Source organism: Aspergillus fischeri, genomic scaffold, assembly GCF_000149645.3.
Source record: "Aspergillus fischeri NRRL 181 1099437636264 genomic scaffold, whole genome shotgun sequence".
Lineage (NCBI taxonomy): Eukaryota > Fungi > Ascomycota > Eurotiomycetes > Eurotiales > Aspergillaceae > Aspergillus > Aspergillus fischeri.
In genome coordinates this window covers 1,953,582-1,980,742 of record NW_001509762.1, presented here as the reverse complement: position 1 = coordinate 1,980,742, position 27,161 = coordinate 1,953,582, and the positions used below count along the sequence as shown (strand labels likewise).

Genomic DNA, 27,161 nt, shown 5'->3' with positions numbered 1-27,161 from the left:
CTATTCGAGCATCTAGCCCTTCAGCTTCCGCCCTTTCGGACTCCTTTCTGCATCGGCCGTGCGTCCGACTATTGTCATCCTGCTGCGAACCCTGGAAATCTTGATTCGGCTCGATTTCTCTGCATTTGCCTGGCATTCTCAACCTCAGAGAGCCAATTGTCGCAAACCCCCTGCGGTGGAAACAATGGATAACTCGGCTAAGCACATTCAAAAAATAACTAACTCGGAAATTAAAGACGATTCCAACGAACGATCAGAAGATAAAGCGGCGGGATGCCCACTTCTCAGAGGGCAGTCTCGGCGCCTAGGAAAGCCGAGAGATCAGACCTGTCATTCTATGCAGCCGATCATCCTACCGTCCTAAACTAATGAAGGCTAATGATGCTAGCCTGATCAACAGAGATGACGACAATAGCAAGGCCCACTCTGGACGCGAAGGTTATCTACTCGGTTTGGGTCCTCGCTAAGGATGAACTGACCAGTGTGAAACACTCGAGCTTGACTTGCTAGTGGCTTCATGCGTACTGCATCCAACTTCAGATCCGATATGACTGCTCATCATGTCATTTGCTGCGCGAGTCATATTCGCATTTTTGTTGGGAATCGGATTTCGAATACTTACTCTACCCTTGACTGTGCAAGTCAACCTGTCATAACGCCTGAAATGTGAAATCAACGCCACAGCTGTTCTCATTTGTAGTGATAGCAGGCCGTGTTGACATTGAATCCCTTGAACAATTATCCAATGATTGTCGTTATAAATACACCTATAGCCGACCCCTCGATTGCCCAAGGGACAGGGTCAGGGAATTAAAAAAGACACCTTCCTTGCAGATTAGCTTAACCTTCTTTCACAGTTCAGATCATGCAACACAACCCTGGAATGACTGTCTGCAAGAAGCCCATTACTTGACCGCTGGTAAGGTCATGCCTCATAGGGGTACGTGGCTCACTGTGGCTCACTGATCGTTAGTTTTCATCGCTTTTGCGAGATACTGATCGTAGATCCCTTCCTAGAAAATACAATTATCATGCATGGCCCTCGGCGATGCAATTATTTGCTTTTCCTTAATCCCCAATCAGCAGTGGAACAACTCGCTTTTTCGATGCGCCTGGTCTACCGTCCGTCTCTCGTTTGCAAGATTCGGTGTGTCGGCTGGGATTTATCCCTACAAAATATTATTCCCAGCTCTCTGAGCACCTAGGCCATAAGGATGCTCCTTTTCACTTTCCGGGTGGTCACGCCGAAAAAGCGCGTATGATGTATATCAGTACATATATGTCTGGAAAAACTTAGATCTCCTTTCGTCTCCCAGCTTGTTCGAAAATTGACAGTCACGTTTCCTTGAAAGTAAAGCGCAGCTTTGGCACCGATTGATGTTGTTCTTGACTGTCATTGTCCACGGTGAACTTACAGGCCAAAGTATGTGAAGAACAATAGAAAAGATCTGTCGACACTGTCTCAGAAGTACTTGTCAGCGTCACCAGCCTCTGTCGATTACGCTTAAGATCATTACAAAGTCACCCTCACAAGTCAACATGAGATTGCTACCTCTCCTTGCTTTGGTTGTCTGCTTTATATCTAGATTATCTGTTTCTGCAGCATCGATACCGCATGTTGGTCGCAATAGAATCCAGCCAGTGGGTGCTCTAGAAGCCCGAGACGAATCGCCAAATACGACGATATCAGGGAATCAAGCCCCAAGCGCTTCAGCGACGAGCGCAGTAAACCATGCCACAGTCAGAGTGAACTCTACGACCACGTCGAATACCACCGCTCCGGCATCAACGACTATCGTGTCGCTCAACACATCGACTGTTTCTGAAAGTGGGTGCATACTTCCTCATTGGGACATTCTGAAAGCTAATCATGAAAAGATGGAACAGTCACGCCTGCGCCTGGCGTCCTTCCGCTTGAGCCCCGGGTGACTCCAGCGTTTGGGGTTGGCGGCTCTATCCTTATAGCTACGGGAGCCATTCTTGCACTGATTGGAATACGCAATCTATGGTACCATCAGAATCCCGCCTGTAAAGAATCCTTTGAGCTAACATATTTGACCCAGGGTTCAAGTTTTCTTATCCGCTGCATTTCTTACGAGCTTAGGAGTCACGGTGAGCCTATCGCATGACAAGCATAGTCGTACTGTACACTGACGAATCAGGTCTTGATTGTATATGTGATGAATCCTCCTGTGCGCGTGGCGGTACAAGGAGCGTACCTCGTGGCAATTTTCTTCACAGGAGTGACCTTTGGAGCGTTTTCCATTGTGTTCAAGGAATTGACCGAAGGGCTTGGATGCCTTTTGGGAGGGTTCTGTGTGAGCATGTGGCTTCTTTGTTTGAGGCCGGGAGGACTTCTCACGGACACAAATGCCAAAGCTGGATTCATCGGCGCGATCTCTGTCGCATTCTACGCCTTGTCTTTTAGTCACCACACGCGTCCTTATGGGCTGATAGTGTCGGCTGCTGTTTCCGGAGGTACGGCTGTTGCCCTCGGAATCGACTGCTACAGCCTGGCTGGACTAAAAGAGTTTTGGCTCTATATATGGGGTAAGTGCGGCGTATGCGGTTCTCAGTCACAATCCCTTGCTCACCCTTCATGAAGGACTCAACGAAGATGTATTCCCGCTGGGCACTGGAACCTACCCCATCACTCGTAATATCCGGGTAGAGCTTGCGGTCACAGTGATTGTTGCCATCTTAGGCGTTGTATCGCAGCTCAGACTGTGGAAAGTGATCAGAGACAAGCGAAGCAAGGAGGAAGCAGCCAAGAAAGAGGAAGAGAAAAGGAAAGAAGAGGCCGAAGCTGAAGTTGCCCGCAGGCTCGAGGAGAATAACATGCGAGAAAGACAAGCATGGGAAGCTCAATACGCGGATGTGGAAGCAAAACTCATGCCCGAGCTTGGCGACGGCACTCAATGTGCTGCTGATAAAGAGGATCTCGAGAAGGGTGACGTGGCCGACGTCAACAGCATTTCGGGTTCATCCCAGGTCTCTTATCGCTGCTCTGACTGTAGGAAACAGGAGGGCAGTGAGGCTTCGTTCTCAGATGTGACTCGGGCTACGGGAAATACTGAAATTGAAAGACATGGAGATGCGACTGAGAAGGCAGCTGACGGCGCACATCCAATGCCATTCAAGGTCTTTGACGGGGCGGCCACTGCGAGACTGATGGATGACATGGAATCGGATGTGACTGCCATGGCTGGCTCGGACACCGCGACGGTACGCTCGAAGCGCTTCTCCGGAATAACACTCTGGAAGAGAATGTCTATACAAAGCAGCCTGAGACCTGCACCATCACAAGAAGCCCTCGCGCATATTGATGACGAGTCGGATATGTCTGGAGAAAGCGCCGTGGATGATAGCAGTGATAGACGGTCGAGCTCGGATTGCCATGGCGTTGAAATTGAATCGCGCGAAGATGAGGTCGAGGCTCGCTCGGAGCCTGAAATAGCAGTGCAAGAAGCTGTTGTTCCCTCTGATAGGCGTAACAGCAACATGGAAGTCGGAAAGGGTGAAGGAATCCACGGTGAAGAAGAATGCCTCGACATTCAGGAATCGGTTCTTGTGCAAGGAACAGATGCTCATGGAGAGGAGGAGGGCTTGCACAATGCGCAAGGAAGAGACACTTGTACGGACGGCAAGCTACTGAAGCAATTGAACACAGAGGCTCAAGACATTGGTCAGAACGAAAGTCATCTATCTGATGACACTGGGGGAAGTTTGCAAGAACTTGAGCCTCGGCCGAATAGAGAGGACCAACAGTCGACAACGCAAGCTGATGAAGTATGTGCACCATTGCCTTCTCGAGCCGATCCAGAGGCCGAAGAGGTCTCTGAGAGAACACAACGACAGTCCTTAGAGACCTCCAAAGATCTACAGACAAACGCCACAGCCGAGACTGAAGACTGCAAAGACAGACATTCGATCGAACAAAATACGACTAGCCGCTCGGAGGAGCAGAACGTTCAAGTGTCAGCGGAACATACCTCATTGAAGGCGCCGCCAGGCATAGGTGTTGAATCCGAGAGGCAGCGACCCTCGCCGGCGCATTCCAAAGGAAAGAGTAAAAGAAAAACGGAAAAGCCCAAACTGGACACCAAAACAGTGAAACATCTTCCGGAGCGGACATCGAGGGTAGTCCAGACCTATCGCACGAATGAATGGGCCAAGCATCTCTGTGATGCAGAAATTCCCCAGCCAGAACCTATCGAGCCTATCACAAAGGAAGCAGCGGAGAGCCCTATAGACGAAGAGGCTCCTGCTCCTGTCAATGTCGAGAATCTGTTGCAAACACCTCTCACTGCGCAGCCACCACCTGCTGCCAATTTGCGTGCCAGCACCGGGAAAGAACACCACAGCCCAACCGACTGTCAACAAATATCTATTGACTACAGGTTGCGGACCACGTCGGCTACCAGTCCACAAAGAGTTGGAGAAGCTCAACCAGTGGACAGGTCTTCAGGAGAATCTTCCACGATCGTTCTATCGTCCGCTAGCCCTTTCCAGAGCGCGGTGTTCTACGGCACCGGGCATAATGCTTCCCCAGGCGCATCCAGCCCACCTATACCGTCTGAACAACCTCAAGGCGAACTTGAGCTCACCAAACCGAGGTGGAAAGGGCCGCCCCCGCTCCTAGCCGTACGAGAGGATATGATGCGAAGTCGGGTTTCGTCTACTTGTCTCAGCCTCGATCCGTGGGCGTCGCGGAAGAGCCCTAGGCAGTCGAGCCCTAGACAGTCCGTTGCGTTGGGAACTTCGGCCCAAAGTTCCCCGATGACTTCATTTCCGGAATCAGGGGATGACGTCCCTCTCTCTCGTCGCCGTGCAATGCTGCATCAACAAAAAGTCCAAAGCCCGCATACAAGCACGCCAGTCTCAGCGCCAAAATGGAGTCAAACGAGCGTATCGAGGCCCGGAAATGCTCAAGCGGTCATGGCCGCGTGGAGAGAATCTATTCGGGAAAACTTGAATGACAAACGCAATCCCTTGGCGAAACAGGATCTACCAATCGGCGGGACAGGCTTTGGCTCTCACACTTCGTTTCCTTCTGGTGCACTGGGGCGGAATTCCTCCTCCCTGCAAGTCAATCTCGACAGGGTAATAGCCGAGGGGATGCAGCGTGGAGATATGAGTGACTTGCATCGGGAAGCCATGCGACGCATGCAAGCCAGGGCGAATCAAAGCATGAATGGGCGGTAACACAGCGCTTTTACACAGATAGACCGATAGAGATGATCCCGGATACTCCGGGGTAAAGTTACGCCCTTGGCTACTCCATACAGAGGCGCGGTCCAAGACCTGATGTTTCAGCTTTACACATGTTTTACAGGAGCAAGTCTGATGTCTGTGGTAAAATAGGTAATGTTTAGTTTCAAGACAATGGTCCTGACGACCAATGTTCCTTAGAAAGCGTCTGGTTAAACCAGTTCTACAAATCAAGCCAGGAGATAGTTACGCAAGAAAGACCCATTGTTCGGATGGCCTGGTGCATCCTGGACGATCCGGACGCCTCACTATAGAACTTTTGATCCACTGAGCTGTTTTTTAGATTGATTTGTACTAAATCCTTGGGTACTTATGACATAGTTAGGCAAGGAATAGTCGATCTGGCCGAGCTATCCGGCAGACAAATATAGCAGCAACTCCAGGGGCTTAGGGCAGGGGACAGTCTGTGATGGTGATAAATAAGTTCCCAAATCAATCTTTTTCCTTGTTAAGTCCTACTCCATGGGGTAGACTAGACAGAGCCAAACATGACTGCTGTATGAAAACCTGCAAGACTGTGACAAGTGGCTCCTATTCCAATCGTGAGACGTTTGACAGGTATGAACTGCATGACAGAATGCAGGAAATGAGACATCCATCCACGTCCCGCATTTTCAATTCAAAGGATTCATAACCAATAATACGAGGTCGTAAGCGTCGATTTCCTGAAGTACAAAGTACTGACATAGCGTCATACCCTTGGAGTTTTCCTTATACAGGAGAGACTAAGTTTTCTTGGAGATGAGGGAGAGAAAATTGAGGCGACTCTTGGGCCTTACTTGGGCTATTGGATCGTCTTGGTCATTATTGACTATCCACCTTTGCTCTTAATTTGCGCCTATATCTATCAATTGTCGCGTCTTTGCATGTTCTCTTCTTTATCTTTCTTTCCTCTCCCCTTTTTCCCTTCTTTTTCCTGTTTGTGCAGCCTTGTTGGGAAGCCTCTTCTATTGAGACGGAGACCTGCTTGACTACAAACCATTGAGAAACGTACATAGAGCAGTTCGAATCAGATCAAACCAATCAAACTCTTTTTTGACCAAACATCATCCTGAGCATCAATTCAAACATCAACAGCCATCGACATCGAGGGACCACCGCGTCGATGTCATTGTGCTCTGCTTGGGCCTTCCATGTCCCCTGCCTCGCCCCTTTCTGAGTCTCGTCCGCCAATCACAGCCTCGCCTGCTGCACACCACCGCCTGCCTGTTTTTCCTTGCCCTCCACCATCATCATCCCTATTATTACTATTATTATTGCTCCTACTAGCGATAGTAGTGGTAATATCCTGGCCTCCCCCTAAGCCATTGCGACGACTCTTTCGTCCGCTCCTCTATCCCTGTCGTCCGGTGGCTCAGTCTTTGTTCCCAAAACGGCGTCTTCAACGACCTGGAAACACTCGCACATACTATCCTCGCCCGAGGCTGAAGAGACTTCCAATACTTGCCTCCACCGCCATCACACCCACCGATCCCTCGAGCCCGACCGTCGTGCCTCATCATACTCATCACACTTTACTGAATATCCCACTCGAAATAGCCTGAAGAAATCCACCCTCCGGCCAAAACAGCTCCAAAAGCGGACACATTCATTGCTCACCACTACCATACTCCGACCCCCCGCGGTCCGACTCGCTAACCCAGTCAATTACGTACCCCGAATTACCCCCGTCACTGTCCCGCATCCGCTGCAGATCTCCGACGAGCACCTTCCTCTCGAAGCGCACCGAGACGCGTATCCGCTTCTGACCATCCCGGAACGACGCCGCAGTCGATTGTCACAATCTCCAACTAGCTTGGTAGTAGAGCGCAGTCAAGGCGAGGCCGAGAGTGGACGCTCCAGCATCGCAGTGCCTCGAGGGCAGAGGCGCAGTGGCACATTCGATCGCCATTCCGCTGTGCAGGAAATGTCCGAACAGGCGGAACACAGCAAAAATGGTTCTCAAGAGGGAAAAGACATCAGGTCGCCGGAACGGGCCCATCTAGCCCAGGATACACTTGCTGATCGGCAGGGATCGTTGGGACCGTTGCATGGGGATCGTCCGCGCCATATTCCGTCACAGGTTTCCCTGCGTTCACAGTCGCAAATTGCCTCGATTCCATCAAACACAGGTGCGCCACCGACCGGCGGCGAGGCGGAAGTCGCGGAGGAGTTGGCATGGGGTCCCGCGCATCCTTGCTACCCTCATGTCAATCCACATGTTCCCATCGGGTCGCAAGAGTATCTCACGACTCGAATTATTCGAATACGACGCGACTGGATGGTGAAGGGGGATCTGGCGCCGACGTTCTCGAACCTCTATCCTGAGATTCTGGACCCGTTACTACCGGAACAGGAGTTTCGGCGCGTGATTGCGACGGTGAACGAGGAACTCATCAAGGCCTTTGATCCGTTCAGTTTCCGCAATCTGCTTGATGGCGCGCTGGGTCTGGTCACAGGTTGGCTGTGGGAAGATATCGGTGCCCCTGGTATCAAGAGCCATCTGCAACACGTGGAGGATTGGCTTGACAAGTGGAATCGCGAGGTCGGCGCGAAGGATGGGGTACATATATGGAGTCTGCGACGAACGGCATACATGTCTTTGGACATCCAAATCCCGGATCCCAAGGTTGGCATCATCCACAGCGAGGGCGTGTCACTGCCGGGGACGAGACCAAACAGTGGCGTTGGGCTTGGATTCTAAGTCGCAACACGTCAGGTATACTGTCATCTGGGGCCTTGTCTTTTTTCTCTTTTCCTCTTACTTTAATACCTTTATACCCCTTTTAATTCTTGTATACCCCTGAAACGGCCGTTGTGCGTGATATCTAGCGGGTTTGAAGGCGAATTCGGAATACTGGACTTTTTACTTGTTGGATCTTGTCATCTTCATGATACCACGTCCGCAATTTCAGACTTGTTTCTCTGGAGATTGAATCTGTTGCAGAAGGACATGCCGATCTGTTCATATGCATGTCCGTCATTGTGTCCAAGCTATCTGCTGTACCTGTGACGTTTGTACTTAGGGTCTTGCAACTTAAGCTGCTAAATTATATGCAGCGACCGTGAATTGAGCATCACATTTCAAGTAAACACTCCTAACATTGTGAGACTCGGCAGTAATTTTACGAACTGATTGACCTGATTGATAGTACTCTGTAATTGCTTAGAAGAAATGTTCTGGACTAAACTGACCGACTTCCCCACCTCCGGCCCCAATTTATCCTGAGAGCTTCTCCGGCAAGATCCCCAATTTCATCCCTCCCTTCTGCCAGGGCACCCATTCCGACGCCCTCCTTTCCCCTTTTCAGTGACCCCATACTCAAAATGCTCTCCGGCATTCTCGTCTTCAACCAAAAAGGCGAGAATCTCATCTTTCGCGCCTTTCGCAATGACTGCCGACCGCGCCTGGCCGACATCTTCCGCATCCAAGTCATTTCCAACCCCCAAGTGCGCTCGCCCATTCTGACGCTGGGATCGACGACGTTCAGCCATGTTAAGCACGAGAATATCTATCTGGTGGCGGTGACCAAGAGCAACGCCAACGCAGCATTGGTGTTTGAGTTTTTGTACCGGCTGGTGTTGCTGGGGAAGAGCTACTTTGGGAAATTTGACGAGGAGGCCGTCAAGAATAACTTTGTTTTGATTTATGAGTTGCTGGATGGTGAGTATTCCCTCAAACAGGGGGTCTAGAGTAGAGGATAACCGTTCCAGAAATCCTCGACTTTGGTTATCCCCAAAACACCGACCCGGACACGCTCAAGATGTACATCACAACGGAGGGCGTCAAGTCCGCCATCGTCAACAACCCGACCGACTCGAGCCGGATCACAATGCAAGCAACAGGCGCGCTCTCCTGGCGTCGCGCAGACGTCAAGTACCGCAAGAACGAAGCCTTCGTGGACGTAATCGAGGACGTGAACCTGCTCATGTCCGCAACGGGCACCGTGCTCCGCGCCGACGTCACCGGCCAGATCGTCATGCGCGCCTACCTCTCCGGCACCCCGGAGTGCAAGTTCGGGCTGAACGACCGCCTCCTCCTCGACGGCGACAGCGGCGGCGGCGCAGGCCCGTCCTCGTCCTCGCACGCCCCCTCCGGCAGCAAAGCAACCCGCGCGGCCGCCGGCTCCGTCACGTTGGAGGACTGCCAGTTCCACCAGTGCGTGAAACTGGGCCGCTTCGACGCGGACCGCATCATCTCGTTTGTGCCGCCGGACGGCGAGTTCGAGCTGATGCGGTACCGCGCCACGGAGAACGTCAATCTCCCCTTCAAAGTGCACCCGATCGTGCGGGAGGTCGGCACCACCAAGGTGGAGTACAGCGTTGCCATCAAGGCGAACTACAGCTCGAAGCTGTTCGCGACGAATGTCGTCATCCGCATCCCGACGCCGCTGAACACGGCCAAGACGACCGAGCGGACGAGCCAGGGGCGCGCCAAGTACGAGCCCGAGCATAACAATATCGTCTGGAAGATTGCGCGGTTCTCCGGCGGCAGCGAGTACGTGCTTACGGCGGAGGCGACGCTGACCAGCATGACGAACCAGAAGGCGTGGAGCCGGCCGCCGCTGAGTCTGTCGTTTAGTCTGTTGATGTTCACCAGTAGTGGGTTGCTGGTGCGGTATCTCAAGGTGTTTGAGAAGAGCAACTACAGTAGTGTCAAGTGGGTGCGGTATATGACTCGTGCGGGCAGTTATGAAATCAGGTACTTTTCCTCCTCCCTGGCTCTCCCTTTTTATATGCTACTCTCAGAGCGTGACTAACGAAGAACTGCAGGTTCTAGTGCATCCTCTGCATTCCCGTCATCTTCGCTACGATCATTGAGCTGGGTGTTTGGCGTTCGGATCATTTCATCACTACCATCAGCATTTCCTGTATTATTTAGTTCAAATCCTACAAATACAATAATAGACTTTCTGTATAAACCGAGTCATTTACGGAGTGTTCCGAGAACAATCCATTATGCTGCGATGTCTGACAAAGAACCACTGCATAAAGAACAAAGAAGACCACAAGTTCTGGTTGCACAAGGAATGACATCAGATGATGATACAGAAATGTTAGATAGTATTATACATCGGTACAAATATATAGACAAGATAGATCACAGTCCAAAGCCGGCAGACAATTCGCGACGATTGCATATAAGAAAACCAAACACCGAAGATAATAAATAATACAAACCACTGTCGTAAACATAGGTATGGTGAAAAGTAGAGTCGAACGGGTGTCGTAAAAATACATAGCACTCCGCATAAAAGAAAGGTATATCCATGAATCAGGCATCAAGTTCAGTCGTGGCAGAAGTCATGGGCGAGAAAGAGTGCAGCTACTGCCAACTCTCATCGATTCGACCACGGACCATCCGTCGTCCGCGTCGCAATCCCACGTTCCCCTCTCCGATGAGCGCCTCCCATCTGCGCCCAATGCTATCCTGATCCTTGCCGAGCTGGCGCGCGCACTCGTCCCAGTCGCGCTTGGACAGCTGGAATTTTTCTAAGACAACCTCCACAAGTTGTCGGTCATCTTCGGAGGTCCAAGAATCTGGCCTTATTTCTTCAATGGACGGTAGCGCTGCGTCGGGATCAAACTGCGACTGCGAGGAGGGCGAAGGCGAGGGCGGCAGCGGTGCGCGCACCTCGTCGCAAAGCCCTTGCTGTCGTCGCTGTACAGGAGAAGGCGGTGATTGTGTGGTTGGTGGTGAATTCAGAGAATAAAAGTCTGATTGGGATAGGCCCAGAGGGAGATCGTAGGGGACGTAGCGACGACGTTTTGGGGTGGAGAATCGAGCGCGTGGAGTGTGGTCTTCTGAGTCTGCGTCGCTGTCGGCTTCGTAGCTGGCGCGCGTGCGCTTGTTTGCGCCGCGAGAGGGTTTTGGTGATGGTTTAGGAGAGGAAGGTCGAGAGCGCGTTTGTGTCTTTGGCTTTCGCGGCCGCGTGGAGGATGTGGAGGTTGTGGAAGATGCGAGGTGGAAGGGGCTCTGGAGACGTTCTGGTTTGGCTCGTCGCGAAGGCGGTGCGGGAGATCCACTTAGAAGAGATTGAAGGGCGCGACAGGTTCCTAGTAACCCACTGCTTGATGGAAAGAAGTCGTTGTCGGACGGAGGAGGTGTGGAGAAGAGGCGATTGGGTGTGAAGCGCGACCGGGTTGAGGAGCGTCGCATGTCGCAGGGAAGCGCAGAAGGGAGCAACATAGTTGCGAGTTTGGATATCAAATGTATCAAGAGACACGGAATGAAGGATCGTATAGATAGATCTGATAGTCGTGGTGTTGAATGAAGGGAATGGCTTTGTGTGCGCGCGCCAGAGGAATGCGCCAGGCGCGAAGTGTTTTGCGCCGGGAGAGGTCCAGTCGGCAGTAAGACGCGATAGAAAAATAAAAATGAGTGGATGATAGATTTCGAAATGAGCGCTGTTGATGGAATAGTTTCCGAGATATGCGATTGAGTTGGTGGATGGAATAATGATGGAGGAGGGAGAGAGTTGTGGGAGTTGAGGTGGAAACAATAATGTAGCGATAATAATTAAAATTTGGGGGGGAGAGGGAGCCCGGTGGATAGTGGGAGGGACACGGGCACAGTCACTGTCACTGTCACAGAGTGGAGTTCCGCAAGCGGCGATAAGCTAAATATGAATCAATTATGGAGGGAATGCAGATATCAGGTACACTGTGGATACTCAAAGAACATTTTTAGAATCATGGATAAAGAAGTGTCTGCAGAACCCTCAAGCACTTTCTTTGCAGTTGCAGGATTAATTGAAAGATGGGGCACTGTCTGAAAGGACAAAGATTCCGAGACCTCTCTCTGTGTCCCTTTTCTCTTGGTTCGCTTTTTGTTCCTTGATGTCTGTCTCCTCGATAGGAGGGAGGCCCCCGTCTTATTACCCTCGTTCTGGTCGAATTGAACGCTGCCTTGACCAGATTCATGAACTACTTATTCCCCCTCTGTCTGATCTACAGTCACTGTCTACATACACTATGATTTCCATTAACTCCAACTGAGACACGAGGGGGAGAGGGATGAAAGTTCGACCTTGCATCATTGTCCCGAGCAACAAGCCACATCTTCAATTGACAATGGTCATCCGGTGACACGCCATGAAGTCATTGCTTTCTGGACTGAACTTGCTCGGAATGATCGGATGAGCATTGCATGTGCAGCTGCATGTGCATGTTCGTTGACATTCTATAAGCGTGTCATGAGTCGAGGTTACGGACCAAGACAGTCATGAAAACATTTTCCAGACAGTTCTCAAAATCAATAAAATCACATTGAGTAGAAGTTAGCAGGGAGAAGAACTCTTGTCTCTAATGCCCTGGTTCGGAGTCTCAGGGAACATTGTCCCTCCATTCTTTCCCTCTAGGATAGCATCCTGCGCTTCATCCAAATCCTCTCCAGCAGAAGTAATAAAGACCATCCTAAGTCCTGTAGACTTGCTTAATTCTCTCAACTGTCCATCAACCATAATGGTCCTCTTTCTTCTCCCACTTTCTGGTGATTCGTCCATGACAACCGCGCGGTTTCCTGATCAGGTAATATTACAGACACGGCGCGACACGCGTTGATACGCGTTTAGTTCGCGTCTTCGCGTTGGCCAATCAGAACGACACTGACACCTCAGGCTACAGCACGTTGTGCTTAGATGCCTGAAGATCACGGCCACGGTTCCACTTCAAGTTAGTTAATATGAAGACAATTGAGCCAATAACGATGGAGTGCCTAAGTCTTCATTACGTGCCGTAAGTAGTACCAGAGACAGTCCCTGCCGAACTGCAAGGGTACCGATTCCGAAAACCCTCCTATCATCCCATCTTATCAATGGTATCGATAGGGACCACGATAGTAGCCATCAACCCACCAAAGGTCCCACCCTTGTCCCTTGCTTCTCCGAGACATTCACATTCTTGCTCGTGGATAAACCTCGCTTTAGGAGTTTGAGACTGATAACTTTCTGATCAATCATCACAGTTCCTCTCTGGGTGGCGGTGACTCTCTCCTTTGTCCCTTCAGCCTTGTGTTTCACCAGACATAGACAGCCAGGCTTTGCTTGATTCCAGCCAGGGACACACTGTCTCTGCTAGGTCAACCCTGTATGGGTACCAATGACCTTGCTTGGACTAGCCTGATGCAAAGATATGGTCGTGAGGCTGCTTGATCATTTGGCGGCCATAATGCATCAACTTGCAGCTCATGGGGTCTTATTCTTATGGTTCTGGGAGCATATATCATGCTTAGCTTGAGCCACAAGCATAAAATTTCTTTGATAACTGGCTGTTGTCACAGCCCGTAACAAAGACAGCAAAAACATGCACCCCCGGATGGCGATCCTTGACAAGAGCTTCATGATCCTCGAGAATCAAGTCTACGAAAGGAGCACAGGGCGTGAAACATTCTTTGCTGCCCTGTTCAAATGAACAATATCCATCTCTTTACTCATCAAAGACTCCCATCACCAGGCAACCGAGACAGGACCCAGTGTAGAGTCTCGGGTGACAGCTAAACGAAGGCGTATTCCCCGTCGCCCGGACAAACGACTCCAAGCCTCCGGCGGGCTCGACACATGCAAGGGATCTAGATCAAATGAATATTGATACACAGCATCTCACCGACCACTATGATCAACATTCCGCAAGCACGATGATGCAAGACATGCAGTGACGCCCCGCAGCCCCATTTAGTCTTGAATAGTGGCATATACAACTGAGGTTGCTGGACTGTCATGGCAACATTCGCAACCCTTGAGAGCTGCATTGCAGATTTTGATCAATACGCATCACACGGTACTATTTGTTGAATATAGCTCATGATTCAGTCTCATGATTCAGTATCATGTTTGTGCGTGGTTGGTCCATCGGAGCCTTGCTTTAATCATTTACTTCCTTCTCCAGTTGGTAACAGGGATGATCCTTCTGACCTGAGGCAAGACATTCCCCCTCCCTGAATATCCCTCCTTCCAGAATTAGGACTCGAACCAAAATGTCTCAGTCTCCTCCATTGTGATACTTTCGAATGAGTGTCTAGTAGCCCTGAAGGTGCAAGGTAAAGGAGCTCTGTGGTCAGGCGACCACCGACATGGGTGTATTATCATAATCAATCGCCAAAAGTCTGCGCTTGTCTGACAGTGCAGATTCGCCTCTAATCGTGCTGACCAGCCTACGACGTATTACACTGCCGATGCTAGATGCTCATTGTGTTTAAGCCACGGAGAAACCGAGCATATATTGCTGAGAGTTTATCTTCTCCGCGATGAATTCCATGTATTAACATCGCCAGCCAGCCCCAAAAGGGCCCTTCGACGTGCAGTATGGATCAAAGAGAGCTCGGCAAAAAGCAAAGGAGCAGAACTCTGAGTTATATCAGCTACAGCATATGTTGACTGTTCTTATTGCTGTTATTACCATTCAGTAACTACTCTATACTGGGTCTCAAGTATAATTAGCTACCCTCGTATTCATTCTCTGTGTATAAATGTCCCATTCGCCATATAAGGAGCCACTAAATGTGAGGATCTAGCCTGCCCAGTGTCTAACTTTAGTAGACGGTACTTTATGGTTCTACGCTCTGCGCCATTAAATACGAAGCCTTAAAATACTACAGCCTTGAATCCAGATCTTACAGGACGCTGTCATTGAGTGGTTTGGAACGCTCAACGTAGCAGGGCATGGCAAGGGACGCCTTCTTGACTCAATGACATTATGGTGGTATTCGCTGGAAGGGAACTCTTGAAGTGAAAGTACGTAGAAGATGATGATCGATAGCTCATCTTAGGTTGGTTTGTGCTGAAGATGCGGATACTAATTTATATTCCCACCGTTATCAGAAGTGCATGGATCGGAATGCCATATCTTCCCAAGATTCAAACCCGTAGTGGCTTTAGATATTCTTCTGCGATCAACGATCTAGGAATCTCATTCAGAATATTTCCCTACTTCGCCGGTACTTAAACATCTTTCTCATCCTTTTGGCCTCTCTTATCTCCCTCCGTACTGACAGATTCTCAACATGTGGCGGTCGCCGAACTGAATCAAATCCAGTTTGCGACAATGTTTGCTCCATATAACAAACGCTGCCGCTTCCCGGTGATACTATTTCTGACCTCCTCGTAGACCTCATTCTCGAGTTCCTCCCAGGTGTTATCAGCACGCTTCTTTCTTGTTGAGCTATTGTTAATATTCTTCAAGAGTGCGGTATTGGCCTTCGGAATAAAATCTGGGATTATAGATGGGATTGCCCACTCATACTGGTTGAACTGTTCGCTTTCACCTCGGAGTACTTCAGATTGCTCTGAAGTTTCCAGGCTTTGCTTGAGGGTATCTAGCTTCCTTGCTTCTGAATCAATTTCGGCAGTATCGTTTTCCAGACCATGGAGTTGATGTGGATTGTCGTCTAGTTGGCCGTGTGGCGGTAGTTCAGGGTCAGAGAGTGTCAGAGAGAGAACTCTGCGTATTTCAGGCGATGGTGATTCCTTTAATATTGTCTGTTGAGCGACACTTGCCCTTGGAAGAGCTGATTCAGAAAACTCGCTTGGCAAACTCTCTTGGGAATGTATCTGAACGACATCTCCGTTCGTCTTGCGCACTTGAATCAGATCGCGGAGCTCGACCATTAGTGGCTCCTTCGGTGCTCGAGGCTTCCAGTCCCTAATGGATCGCTTGTAGAGCGCTTCAAATGCCTCCTTATGAGCAGGGTTGGTGAACCAACAATGATCCAACGCTTGCTTCACATCCATGCGCTTTGCCTCATCGAAGACCAGGAGACGAAGAACAAAGTCTTTCGCCCGCTTACCAATCATGTTGCAGGTCAAATTTGCCTCGAGGCTGTCGAGAGCACCCTGTCTATTGCCCTGACTGGTTCCACACTTAGGTGATGGAGTGCTGAAAGGTGGTTCCCCGGTCAGGAGCACGGTCGTCACGCAACCTAGGGACCACAGATCTACGGCTTTGGTATAGCCTTGTCGGCTGGATCGAAGGACCTCGCTAGGACAAGAGTCAGTCTATTAGAGTATGGAAGCCTAGTTGCACTTACGGAGCACTATAGTCATACGTGCCGATTTTCGTAGACATTCTTTCAATCCGTGGCTGTACCAGCCTCGCACATCCAAAGTCAGTGAGCACCACTCTGCTCCCATCTGCCAGGGACGTCATAAGAATATTGTCTGGCTTCAAGTCTCTGTGAGCAATATTCTGCTCATGGAGGTAATCCAGAGCCATGAGAACCTGTCTCACAATGACGGCGGCTTCGATGTCACCAAGCCTTCCACCTTTGTATTGGATGAACGAAAACAAGTCGCCAGCGGTCACGAGGTCCTGGAAAAGATAGCTTTCTTCAGTTAGTGCAGGATTTGGATCTCATCAAAGGCTCGTCTCACATCGTATTGCTTGACCGGATCACCTTTTCCACTCTAATAATATTCGCCTTAGATTGTCCGTTAGTGCCGTTCTGATGGGATTCGAGCAAACCTACATGGCTAAGCCTTGCCAAGATCCTGGCTTCCCTGTCATATATTTCGAGCTTCTCCTGGATTTTCCTTGCGATGTACCCATGGTGCGCGCGCGCCGCACCAACGCGGTCTGTATCCATCCCAAAGAACCTGGATCTTTGACCGTCAAACCCTTCAATAACCCTATCTTTCAGAATCCGGAGGTCGACGATCTTGCAGGCGAGCTGCTGACCAGTCACTTTGTTGAATGCCATATGCACCTGCCCATACGCCCCGGATCCTAGTTTTCGCTGTGTAATCGTGTACTGATCCTCGAAAACCTACAAGTAATCAGCATGTGTTCAAACTGTAGCAGACAATAAGGCCCACCCTCATCTCGACTCTCTGCAGCATGTCAAAGTGATCCTCTGCTCTGTGACCGTCGCGCCGGTACAAAAGATGGACACTCGGGGACAGTTTCAGAATATCGCCATCACTGAGGAGAAAGCTGCCATTTCCCTTTCCCATGGGATAGTTGTTCCACGCCGTGCCGTTCAGCGAGATATCTTGAGCGTATACTAACGGTGCGACTTCGTCAGGATTCTCTTGGTCGAAAATGATGGTGTAGATTCGGAGGTGTCTGTTGGAGATGAATGGATCGTTTACAACGTATTGGCTAATATCCCAATTAGCATTGAAGGATTCATAGAAAGAGAGACTCGGTACCATCGTTTCCGGTCTCGGCCGACGTATATCTCGTTACTGCTGGATATAGTTAAGGGCTTGCTTGTCTTTCCAGTCTGTGGGTCCACTTCGAGAAGTGTACCGACATAACAGCCTTGACAGGAGGGCCGGTGCTCAGACATTATACAAAGTAGAGATGGAAGTGGTAAGGGAATATAGAGAGGGTTTGGGGATAATACTGTAATCATGCAAGTCTAATGATGGCGGTTGGCTTGTCGCTGTCAAGAGGTTCAGCAGTCTGAAGCAGCTCATAGCACCTCTCGGTGAAAAAGTCAGGTGCTGTGTGCAATAGTACTAAAGTCGCTGGTCAAGTCTGCGCGTCGAAAAAGTCATCATTCATTTCAGCTTCGTTTCATTCAATTCTATTTCGTACAGGACATCAATGTCGCAAGTTTTCAATCATCAAGCGTTGACACATCTCACCGATTATCTTCCCTGCATCCTTCGAATGCGTTCTTCCGCTGCTCTAGCGCGACGCTCTCTCTCCAGTCTCAACCTCATCTCCGGTGTCATTCCCCTCATTTCTTCTTCTCTCTTTTCCGATGCCGTCTTTTCCATCGCTCCTAATGCTCGGCCTCCCGCTTTTCTCGATTCTTGCAGTGAGGCTGCTCTAGCAGCTTCCTCCTTCTTTAACCGCTCTAATTCTGTCTTGCGCCTCTTTGCCTCTTCCTCTTCTGCAGCCTTCCGCTCCCTTTCTGCGCGACTATCAACTTCCTCCTTGGATACCGCCGCTGGGACTTTGGCAGCGTCCCAGTTCCATTTTGACTCTCCCAGTTCGTGACGTGCAACACGGAATGCATCACGGGTAGCTCGGTCACCGGCAAGCTCGAAAGCAGTTCTTCCTTCGCCGTTGACAATCGTTGGATCAGCGTCTGCCTTTGTGAGGAGGGCCAAAACTACCGATGGGGAGTTCAAATTTGCTGCAAAATGCAAGGGAGTAGGACAGCGGAAATTCTGCGGAGAATCTGATGGACGGAACGAGAAAGATGAGGATATAGAGTTTTTGGAGAGATAGGACATCAAAGCCGGTACTTTGGACCGTCGAATTAGGGCTTGGATCTGAGATGTATGCAGTATAGCTTCCTCCTCCTCCTTTGACACTTTGGGCTTTTGTTGTTGCGGCCGTGGTGTTGGAGGCTTGACCGCTTCTGCCCTCTGTTTTACCTCTGCTGCTGCAAGGGCTGCTTCATCGATCTGGCTTACTTTGACGCGAGTAAGTTCTTTGAAGCACCTCATAAGCTCATCTTGCGTGGCTCGACGAGTGCTGAATGGAAACCCTCTTATTCTGGGATCATTCTGGTTTAGAAATTGACCCTCATACTGACCAAACAGGATCTTTCGGTTGGTATTGCCAGTCGCTCGGATGAACAACAGTTGCGCACTATCAATCATCTCCTTCCAGTCTCTCAGGAGCTCTCTGATCTCCTTCTCCAGAGCAGCCTCGTTATACCTTCGAAGGCTGGAACCCGCCGAATGTGCGGCTCCTCGAGCGGCGTCACTAGCAGATTGAGAACCACCCTGCTTCCGTCTCGTTGTATAGCGGTGGAATGACTTGTGGGCGATGACGCAGGCCTGCCGCTCCTCAACGCCACCTTGTTTGCGATGAATTTGGGGGGTCAGAGAGACCAACATGGCAGCGAAATGGCCACCTCCTATCATGCACATGAAGATATGCGGACTGGGCGCGGTTCCGTTCGTTTGTGGTTGTGCATTCGGTCTTTGTATCGGTAGCGGCGATAGTTGCTTCTTTCGCAACGAATCAACGAGGTGTTTAGGCTCATCTTGTTCATCGTTTGAGAACAAAGCTCTATAGACACCTAGTGATGTGTTGGATGGCAACAGAGAGCTTGAAAACCAGTAAAGAGGGTTCCTGGCAGCCGGCTTCTTGCTTGCTGACTCCTCCGCCTCTTCAGCTGCCTGGGATATCCTGGCCTGCCTTTTCAGCAAGGCCGAGAGCTGCCCGTCTTCTTCATCGTCTTCCTCCTCTGACGACTCGGAGCCAGATATCGACTCATCCAAATCTCCAACCGCTTTAGCAAATTGTGCCTCGTCTAAAGTAGGGTTGCCTCGAGATTGCGCTTTGACGTTGAGTCTGTGGTGGTCCGACCGAACGTGCTCCCGTTGTTCTTGTACATTTAAAAAGGAGACTTTGCAAAGTGCGCAAGATGTGGAGGTAGCGATCACCGGGTCTAGCGTTGACGGATCGAGCGGTTCTCTGAAGGGCTCGACAGTATCTTCGACAGCTATGGATTGGTCCTCGCCCTTGGCGGTTAAAGTCGAAAGAAGTTCCTGAGGAAGATCATATACTAATGAAAGTCAGCTATGCGCACACGTAATCTAGAACATGAAAGAAAAATGCTCACCATATAGAGGTCTTTTCAATAACTCTTCCAACAAAGGAGTATCTGCGATCATTGCGTTGTCAGGCTGTTTATCCCACGATATGTTCGATCGCGGAGTCGCAAAGCACTGCAGCGAAATGTGTCCAAAGTGCTAAGTGTAGGTACCGCCTTCGTGTGGGGCTACCACTGTATTATGAGAACGCAGGCTCCAGGACCATGATTTTAAGAAGATTCCTAATCATCTTTTTTTGATGGAAATGTTCTAGAATTGTCCGCTCAGTCATATTTTGCTTTGCTTACTGACTCACAAACGAGACTTAGTCATAGTGGCTAGGTAGCGCAGGAGTCGTTACATGTACCTCAAGCGGGGACCCGATACGGCAATTGCTGACCGATCGAGTAAATTGCTATGATCGCGCGACACCCAGGCCATTATACAGAATCATTTGTAAGAAATCTATGAGTTGATTGGCGCATGGAAGTACTATACAGGCACCATGGTCCTAGGTAGTTGTGATTGGGACGCTGTTGAACCCAGGATACTTAATCATCCGACCGTTTCTCCCTTAAGAGTCGTGCTTGATATATATCTAAATATGAAATCGGTTGCGTGCTCCGTCATCATGTTCGATAGTAGATCGTTATATCATTATCTGATTCTTTGCGTCAACTATCGGGATCTGCATACTTCCAATATCCCATGAAAAAAGGTCAAACTGTAATCTGATCATCACCATATTGTGTTAACATGTAGTACAGAGATTGTCAAACAACAATTGAAGATCGGTGGATCCCAGAAAAGCCTCAGCTTGCAAGGCATTACATCATCGAAAATTGCTCAAGATAAGAGATTTTATATGGATTATAGAGCAAGTTCATTCTTGATAGCTGCGAGCTTAAATCAGCCTGAATCGGGTAGCTCTCTTGAATATGCTCGCCTCCCAGACGGAGAATACCAGTGTATGTCTTAAGCTCCGAGGGTTCATCTTCAGAAATTGACTCCCTGCTTATTGATGGGAGTCATGGAGAAGGTGAGGAAATGTCATGCCAAGCGACCCAAGACTTTTTCCGAACTGACTCACGGTTCCGGCCTTCTTCCTCGGGATTAAGCACGAAGGGTTATGTCATTTTCAAGTCGCAACAGACAGAATTATAGTTAACGTTTGTTGGAAACCTGGACGCTGTTGAGTGGAATAGAGCTGTACATATCTTCAAATCTGAGGTGCCCATTGAGTATCCTTGCCTCAATTATACAGTATAGGTAGTCCAACTCGGTGTCTTCGAACTGATACTACCTTATTTCCGAGACGCCGGCAGCAGCGAAGCCTGGACCTTTAGTAATCAAGCTGCAGCTAGTTTCTTATCGCTTCGAATTATTCTCCTTGCGCCCTCAGAGAAAACCCGCCAGTCTCGTGTTTGAAATCACTGGCATTTCTGGGTTCTTAATCAGTTAATTCCCTCTCCTTTCCCGTTGCCAGACGGTTAAGGAATCTTTGGAGTTGGGTCGTTTGTCCGGACACCAAGATGCTTGATGGCAACCCCCAGGTGATCCTAGGGAATTCCCATTCCGCACCACTTTCATCATCGACTTTGGGCTCTCCCTTCAGTTCCTCAAAAAAACTTCAGCCTTTCTGTGGTGATGTCGAGGGTTGGGGTCCAATAAGCAAACACAGATTCGATCTTACACCATGTTTCCTGGATTTAGGAGTAGCTCTGGTTGCAGCATGGGGCTTGCTTATGGGAGCAGGTGCCATTTGGTTCCTGTTGAAGAAGCGTGCGCCTCAGCCCGTGTCGAAGAATTGGCATTTCTATGCTAAACTGGTAAGGTCTTCTCCTCAGAATGGATGTTTCGACCGTCCGAGCCCGATCATTATCTAACATACGCATTCCTCGCTCATAGACTGTGCTTGGCTCCCTGATCTTCACGACTGCTCTACAAGCTGCAATCCAAGCCGAGTCCGCTCCTCGTCTCTTTTTGGCTGATTTTCGCTTCTGGAATTCCATTCTGGTGTTCGCGTCTCTTGGTGTGATATTTGCGGTACAATATTACGAGCACTGGCGCAGCAGACAGCCCAACGGAGTTGTCCTGTTCTACTGGCTCTTCTTTACCATCGCTTATGGCGTCAAATTGCGATCGCTGGTCTCGCAAAAGGCATTTAAGGATCAACTCCCATACTTTGTTTGCATCAACGTCAGCCTCGGTCTGGCGCTGTTGGAATTCGGACTCGAATACCTGGTGCCGAAAAAACAGAGTGCGTACGATGCCTTGGGTGTTGAGGATGAATGTCCGTACGAGTACGCGGATATCTTTGCAGTCCTCACCTTCAGCTGGATGACACCATTGATGAAATTCGGTTACAAGAACTATCTTACTCAGGATGATCTGTGGAATCTGCGGCAGCGCGACACCACGCGCGTCACAGGGGACATTTTGGAGGAAAAATGGGCGGAAGAGCTGAAAAAGTCGAAACCGTCTCTGTGGCTGGCGTTGATGAAATCGTTCGGTGGCCCGTACCTGCGCGGCGCAATCATCAAGTGCGGAAGCGACGTACTTGCCTTTGTTCAGCCGCAACTCTTGCGCCTTCTAATAGGGTTCATAAAGTCGTATGGGACTGATGAACCTCAGCCCGTGATCAGTGGTGTGGCCATCGCGCTGGCGATGTTTTTGGTCTCGGTAACACAGACCATTTGTCTGCACCAATACTTCCAAAGGGCGTTTGATACCGGTATGCGCGTCAAGTCAGCCTTGACTGCCATGATCTACACCAAGTCTCTAAGACTTTCGAGCGAAGGGCGCGCATCCAAGACCACAGGTGATATTGTCAACCATATGGCTGTCGACCAGCAACGCTTGTCTGACCTGACCCAGTTCGGCATGCAACTCTGGTCCGCTCCTTTCCAAATCGTTCTTTGCATGCTGTCCCTTTATCAACTAGTCGGTGTAAGCATGTTTGCAGGTATCGGTGTGATGATTCTCATGATCCCGTTGAACGGTGTAATTGCCCGAATGATGAAAAAGCTTCAGATCGTACAGATGAAGAACAAGGATTCCAGATCACGACTGATGACTGAGATCCTGAACAACATCAAGAGCATAAAGCTTTATGCTTGGAATACAGCATTCATGAACAAACTCAGCCACATCAGAAACGACTTGGAGCTGAACACTCTTCGCAAGATCGGAGCAACTCAGTCGATTGCTAACTTCACCTGGCAGTCCACTCCGTTCCTAGTCTCGTGCTCTACATTCAGTGTTTATGTCTTGATAAGTGATCATCCTTTGACTACAGACGTGGTGTTCCCGGCCTTGACTCTGTTCAACCTGCTCACGTTCCCGCTCTCAATCCTGCCTATGGTTATCACGTCCATCATCGAAGCGTCCGTGGCTGTGAAGCGTCTGACAGACTACTTTACTGCGGAAGAACTACAAACTAACGCGGTCACATTTGAGGAGCCAGTGACCCATGCTGGTGACGAGTCCGTCCGTATTCGCGATGCGGCGTTTACCTGGAACAGATACCAAGGCGACAATGTTATTGAGAACATTGACTTTAGCGCTCGTAAAGGGGAGCTCAGTTGCATTGTTGGTAGAGTCGGTGCTGGTAAATCCTCTTTCCTTCTGTCGATGCTGGGTGATCTCTGGAAGACCGAAGGCGAGGTTGTTGTTCGAGGCCGTATCGCTTATGTCGCGCAACAACCATGGGTGATGAATGCCAGCGTCCGAGAGAATATTGTTTTCGGGCATCGGTGGGATCCTCAGTTCTATGAACTCACAGTCGAGGCTTGCGCGCTGGTTGATGACTTCCGCAATCTGCCCGATGGCGATCAGACTGAGGTCGGCGAGAGGGGTATCTCCCTCTCGGGTGGTCAAAAGGCTCGCTTGACACTTGCGCGGGCGGTATACGCTCGTGCAGATATCTACTTGCTCGATGATGTGCTTTCAGCGGTCGATCAGCACGTCGGTCGTCACCTCATCAACAAGGTACTTGGTCGGAATGGTCTTCTCAGCGGCAAGACCAGGATCCTGGCCACCAACGCCATTCCTGTGTTAAAAGAGGCCGACTTTATTGCTCTCCTAAGAAATAAGACCTTGATTGAGAAGGGAACCTACGAACAGTTGATGGCTATGAAGGGCGAGGTGTCCAATCTCGTACGCACAACCATGAACGAATCGGAGGACGAAGCTTCCAGCAGTGACGGCCATGATCTGGCTAGTCCTGAAGGCTCGGAATCCACCACCGTCCTTGAGAATGCAGAGTCAGAGCCATCAGATACGGAAGCTGAGCAGCAAATAGGATCACTTCTCCCCATCAGATCCGGCGCTGACACTACACGGCGGAGATCCAGCACCGTCACGCTACGGCGTGCCAGTACGGCGAGTTGGCACGGTGTTCGGCGTAAGCTTGGGGACGAAGAGAACGTCCTCAAGAGTAAGCAGACGCAGGAAACTTCGCAGCAGGGTAAAGTCAAGTGGAGCGTCTACGGAGAATATGCCAAGAACAGCAATGTTATCGCCGTCTGCTTCTACCTGCTCACGCTTCTGGGAGCGCAGACGGCGCAAGTTGCCGGTAATTTCTGGCTAAAGAAGTGGACTGATGCCAGCGAAGTGCAGGCTCACCCGAACGTCGCCAAGTTCATTGGTGTTTACCTTGCCTGGGGTCTCGGGTCTTCTGTCTTGGTTATCCTTCAAAATTTGATTCTCTGGATTTTTTGCTCGATTGAGGTATGGCCTGAATCGTATCATAAGGTCAAGAACAACATTAATACGACAACAGGCTTCTCGCAAACTGCATGAACGTATGGCATTCTCTATTTTCCGCTCTCCTATGAGCTTTTTCGAGACTACTCCGTCTGGCCGGATCCTGAATCGATTCTCAAGGTAGGCTGCAGTTTCATACGCTGTTGATCTGAAGGCTTACGACGTCGGTTAGTGATGTGTATCGGATTGACGAGGTCCTTGCTCGTACTTTCAACATGGTATGTGAAAGACTGGCCCTCTGACAATTGGTCGCTGCTGACGAAAGCTAGTTGTTCAATAACTCGGCAAAGGCGCTTTTTACGATGATTGTGATTGCTACGTCGACTCCTGCCTTCATTCTGATGATTTTCCCTCTAGGCTATGTTTACCTGCGGTACCAGAAGTACTACCTGCGAACCTCTCGTGAATTGAAGCGGTTGGACAGCGTCACTAGGAGCCCGATCTATGCTCACTTCCAGGAGTCGCTCGGCGGCATCTCCACCATTCGCGGCTACCGACAGGAGAACCGGTTTGCTCTTGAAAACGAATGGCGCATGGATGCGAATCTTCGGGCTTACTTCCCATCCATCAGTGCCAACAGATGGTTGGCTGTTCGTTTGGAATTTATCGGTTCGGTTATTATTCTGGCTTCCGCGGTGCTTGCCATCATCTCAGTCGCCAGTGGCAGTGGTTTATCTGCAGGCATGGTCGGTTTGGCCATGTCTTATGCTCTACAAATCACTCAGTCCTTGAACTGGATCGTTCGACAAACTGTCGAAGTCGAAACCAACATTGTGTCTGTTGAGCGGGTTCTTGAGTACGCGAACCTGCCCAGCGAGGCCCCGGATGTTATCTTCAAAAACCGCCCGGCTATCGGATGGCCCGCTCAAGGGGCGGTGACATTCAAGGACTATAGCACGCGGTACCGTCCTGGACTTGATCTAGTGCTCAAGGATATCAACCTGGACATTAAACCTCATGAAAAAATAGGCGTTGTTGGCCGTACAGGTGCAGGAAAGAGTTCGTTGACTCTGGCGCTCTTCCGGATCATCGAAGCCGCTGGTGGCAGCATCAGGTGAGAACAACTGCCCGATCTAGTTGTCTTTGCAATTTCTGACGTCTTTTATAGTATCGATGGCCTTGATATTTCTACCATTGGGCTATCTGACCTGCGGGGACGTCTCGCCATTATTCCCCAGGATCCTGCCATGTTTGAGGGCACTCTTCGTGACAATCTGGACCCCCGGCATGTGCATGATGACACGGAGCTATGGAGTGTCCTTGGTACGTTGGGCCCGACTCGCTGCATGCCCAAGCATTGAGCATTGATTGACTAACACCGTAATTGCGTAGAACATGCCAGACTCAAGGAGCACGTCGCTCAAATGGATGATCAGCTGGACACACTGATTCAAGAAGGAGGTAAAGTTCACTGTTGCCACCGCCATGCCTTCCCTTACGTCCTTTTTTAAATCAAGAGTCCGAGTTCTAACGTGATTTTGACAGGATCTAATCTTAGCCAGGGCCAGCGTCAGCTGGTATCTGTGGCGCGGGCGTTGCTGACACCGAGCAATATCCTTGTGCTTGACGAAGCAACAGTAAGTAGCCGTTGACTACACCGTTTCTTCCTGTATATGATAAAAGTTTACTGACGGCTTGTAACAGGCGGCAGTCGACGTGGAGACGGATGCGCTGCTCCAACGCACCCTGCGCAGCAGCGTCTTTCAGGAACGCACAATCATCACGATTGCGCACCGTATCAATACGATTATTGACTCTGATCGAATCGTGGTCTTGGACAAGGGGCGGGTCGCAGAGTTTGACACGCCCGCAAACCTGATCAAGCGTGGCGGCAAATTCTATGAGCTGGTCAAGGAAGCTGGTTTGCTTGACAGCGATGGAGCAGCGCTTGTGCAGTAATCTAATCTCCACCTAAAGAGGAAGCTGATATTGTGACTGGCTGGGGGAACCGGATCGATTCTTCCAGCTCGGGCCGATCCCTTTTTTGTCTAAGACTACTGTAAGGAAGGCGAAAAATCTGTTTCCCTTATCCTCTTACCTGGTTTGCGGAAAGCGCCCTGTTTCAGCGAGAGTACATACCGGTACTCTGCAGGTGCATGGCGAACTCGAGGACACAGCTCTGGGTCGTTACAGCCAGCCGTCGTCGCAGCTTTGATCTGTAACAAAGTCCGTGCGCATTGACGAGGGGTCTTCTTGGAGACCTTAGGGTGATCGATCATCGATCTGGAGGCGCTACAATAGAATCCTGATTTACAGCCGGCCTTAGTGTCAAATTCGGCTCCGGAGGGGGAGTGGTCTGGCCTGGAGGCGACCAGGATAGAGTTGATGAGGTCAAGAGGGGGTTATGATTCCCTGTTTCCAACGTCATTACGGAGTATAGTCAAACTGTGTACAGAGTATCTATAGGTGTAGGTAGAGGAATTGCCTTCGGTTTGCATATAGTCATATAAAAGTTGTTTGTTCCAATGTGCACGCACACAGAGTAGCGGTGTAGGGAAGCAGCTGGGAGGGACCATGCAGGGAATGCAACTAAACTGGCACGTAACGACGTCGTCTAGGATGAGAGTGAGGAACACCTGTTGCGCTCGACACTAACAGCAACCAATTACTCATTTCTTGAAGCTGTTCCGTATTACAGGTTTACAACCC

The 27,161-nt window shown here is 50.0% G+C and overlaps 7 protein-coding genes across 7 annotated transcripts, besides 2 other annotated features; 4 read left to right on the top strand and 3 right to left on the bottom strand.

Annotated features, from left to right (window-relative positions):
- Nucleotides 1–1,539: 1,539 nt before the first annotated feature.
- On the top strand, nucleotides 1,540–5,205 carry NFIA_079380 (uncharacterized protein; the record flags this gene model as incomplete). Its single annotated transcript, XM_001259893.1, has 5 exons — nucleotides 1,540–1,818; nucleotides 1,920–2,008; nucleotides 2,064–2,112; nucleotides 2,163–2,550; nucleotides 2,606–5,205. The coding sequence occupies 5 exons, from the start codon at nucleotides 1,540–1,542 to the stop codon at nucleotides 5,203–5,205; spliced, it is 3,405 nt and encodes a 1,134-aa protein (XP_001259894.1).
- Nucleotides 4,717–4,745: a microsatellite.
- Nucleotides 5,206–7,177: 1,972 nt separating the features above from the next.
- Nucleotides 7,178–7,954, top strand: NFIA_079370 (ERF4 family protein; the record flags this gene model as incomplete). Its single annotated transcript, XM_001259892.1, has 1 exon — nucleotides 7,178–7,954. One exon carries the CDS (start codon nucleotides 7,178–7,180, stop codon nucleotides 7,952–7,954), a length of 777 nt encoding a protein of 258 aa, XP_001259893.1.
- A 623-nt stretch (nucleotides 7,955–8,577) lies between these two features.
- NFIA_079360 (AP-2 complex subunit mu) lies at nucleotides 8,578–10,010 on the top strand (the record flags this gene model as incomplete). Its single annotated transcript, XM_001259891.1, has 2 exons — nucleotides 8,578–8,914; nucleotides 8,965–10,010. The coding sequence occupies 2 exons, from the start codon at nucleotides 8,578–8,580 to the stop codon at nucleotides 10,008–10,010; spliced, it is 1,383 nt and encodes a 460-aa protein (XP_001259892.1).
- Nucleotides 10,011–10,576: 566 nt separating this feature from the next.
- On the bottom strand, nucleotides 10,577–11,440 carry NFIA_079350 (uncharacterized protein; the record flags this gene model as incomplete). The annotated part of the gene is made up of 1 exon (XM_001259890.1): nucleotides 10,577–11,440. One exon carries the CDS (start codon nucleotides 11,438–11,440, stop codon nucleotides 10,577–10,579), a length of 864 nt encoding a protein of 287 aa, XP_001259891.1.
- A 2,609-nt stretch (nucleotides 11,441–14,049) lies between these two features.
- Nucleotides 14,050–14,080: a microsatellite.
- Nucleotides 14,081–15,272: 1,192 nt separating this feature from the next.
- On the bottom strand, nucleotides 15,273–17,533 carry NFIA_079340 (FHA domain-containing serine/threonine-protein kinase; the record flags this gene model as incomplete). Its single annotated transcript, XM_001259889.1, has 5 exons — nucleotides 15,273–16,224; nucleotides 16,274–16,567; nucleotides 16,617–17,008; nucleotides 17,058–17,343; nucleotides 17,394–17,533. 5 exons carry the CDS (start codon nucleotides 17,531–17,533, stop codon nucleotides 15,273–15,275), a joined length of 2,064 nt encoding a protein of 687 aa, XP_001259890.1.
- Nucleotides 17,534–17,837: 304 nt separating this feature from the next.
- Nucleotides 17,838–19,826, bottom strand: NFIA_079330 (putative C2H2 finger and ankyrin domain protein; the record flags this gene model as incomplete). The annotated part of the gene is made up of 2 exons (XM_001259888.1): nucleotides 17,838–19,717; nucleotides 19,775–19,826. The coding sequence occupies 2 exons, from the start codon at nucleotides 19,824–19,826 to the stop codon at nucleotides 17,838–17,840; spliced, it is 1,932 nt and encodes a 643-aa protein (XP_001259889.1).
- Nucleotides 19,827–21,277: 1,451 nt separating this feature from the next.
- Nucleotides 21,278–26,411, top strand: NFIA_079320 (ATP-binding cassette glutathione S-conjugate transporter YCF1; the record flags this gene model as incomplete). Its single annotated transcript, XM_001259887.1, has 9 exons — nucleotides 21,278–21,574; nucleotides 21,654–24,476; nucleotides 24,529–24,632; nucleotides 24,685–24,730; nucleotides 24,782–25,566; nucleotides 25,621–25,775; nucleotides 25,845–25,913; nucleotides 25,998–26,089; nucleotides 26,157–26,411. 9 exons carry the CDS (start codon nucleotides 21,278–21,280, stop codon nucleotides 26,409–26,411), a joined length of 4,626 nt encoding a protein of 1,541 aa, XP_001259888.1.
- Nucleotides 26,412–27,161: the final 750 nt, after the last annotated feature.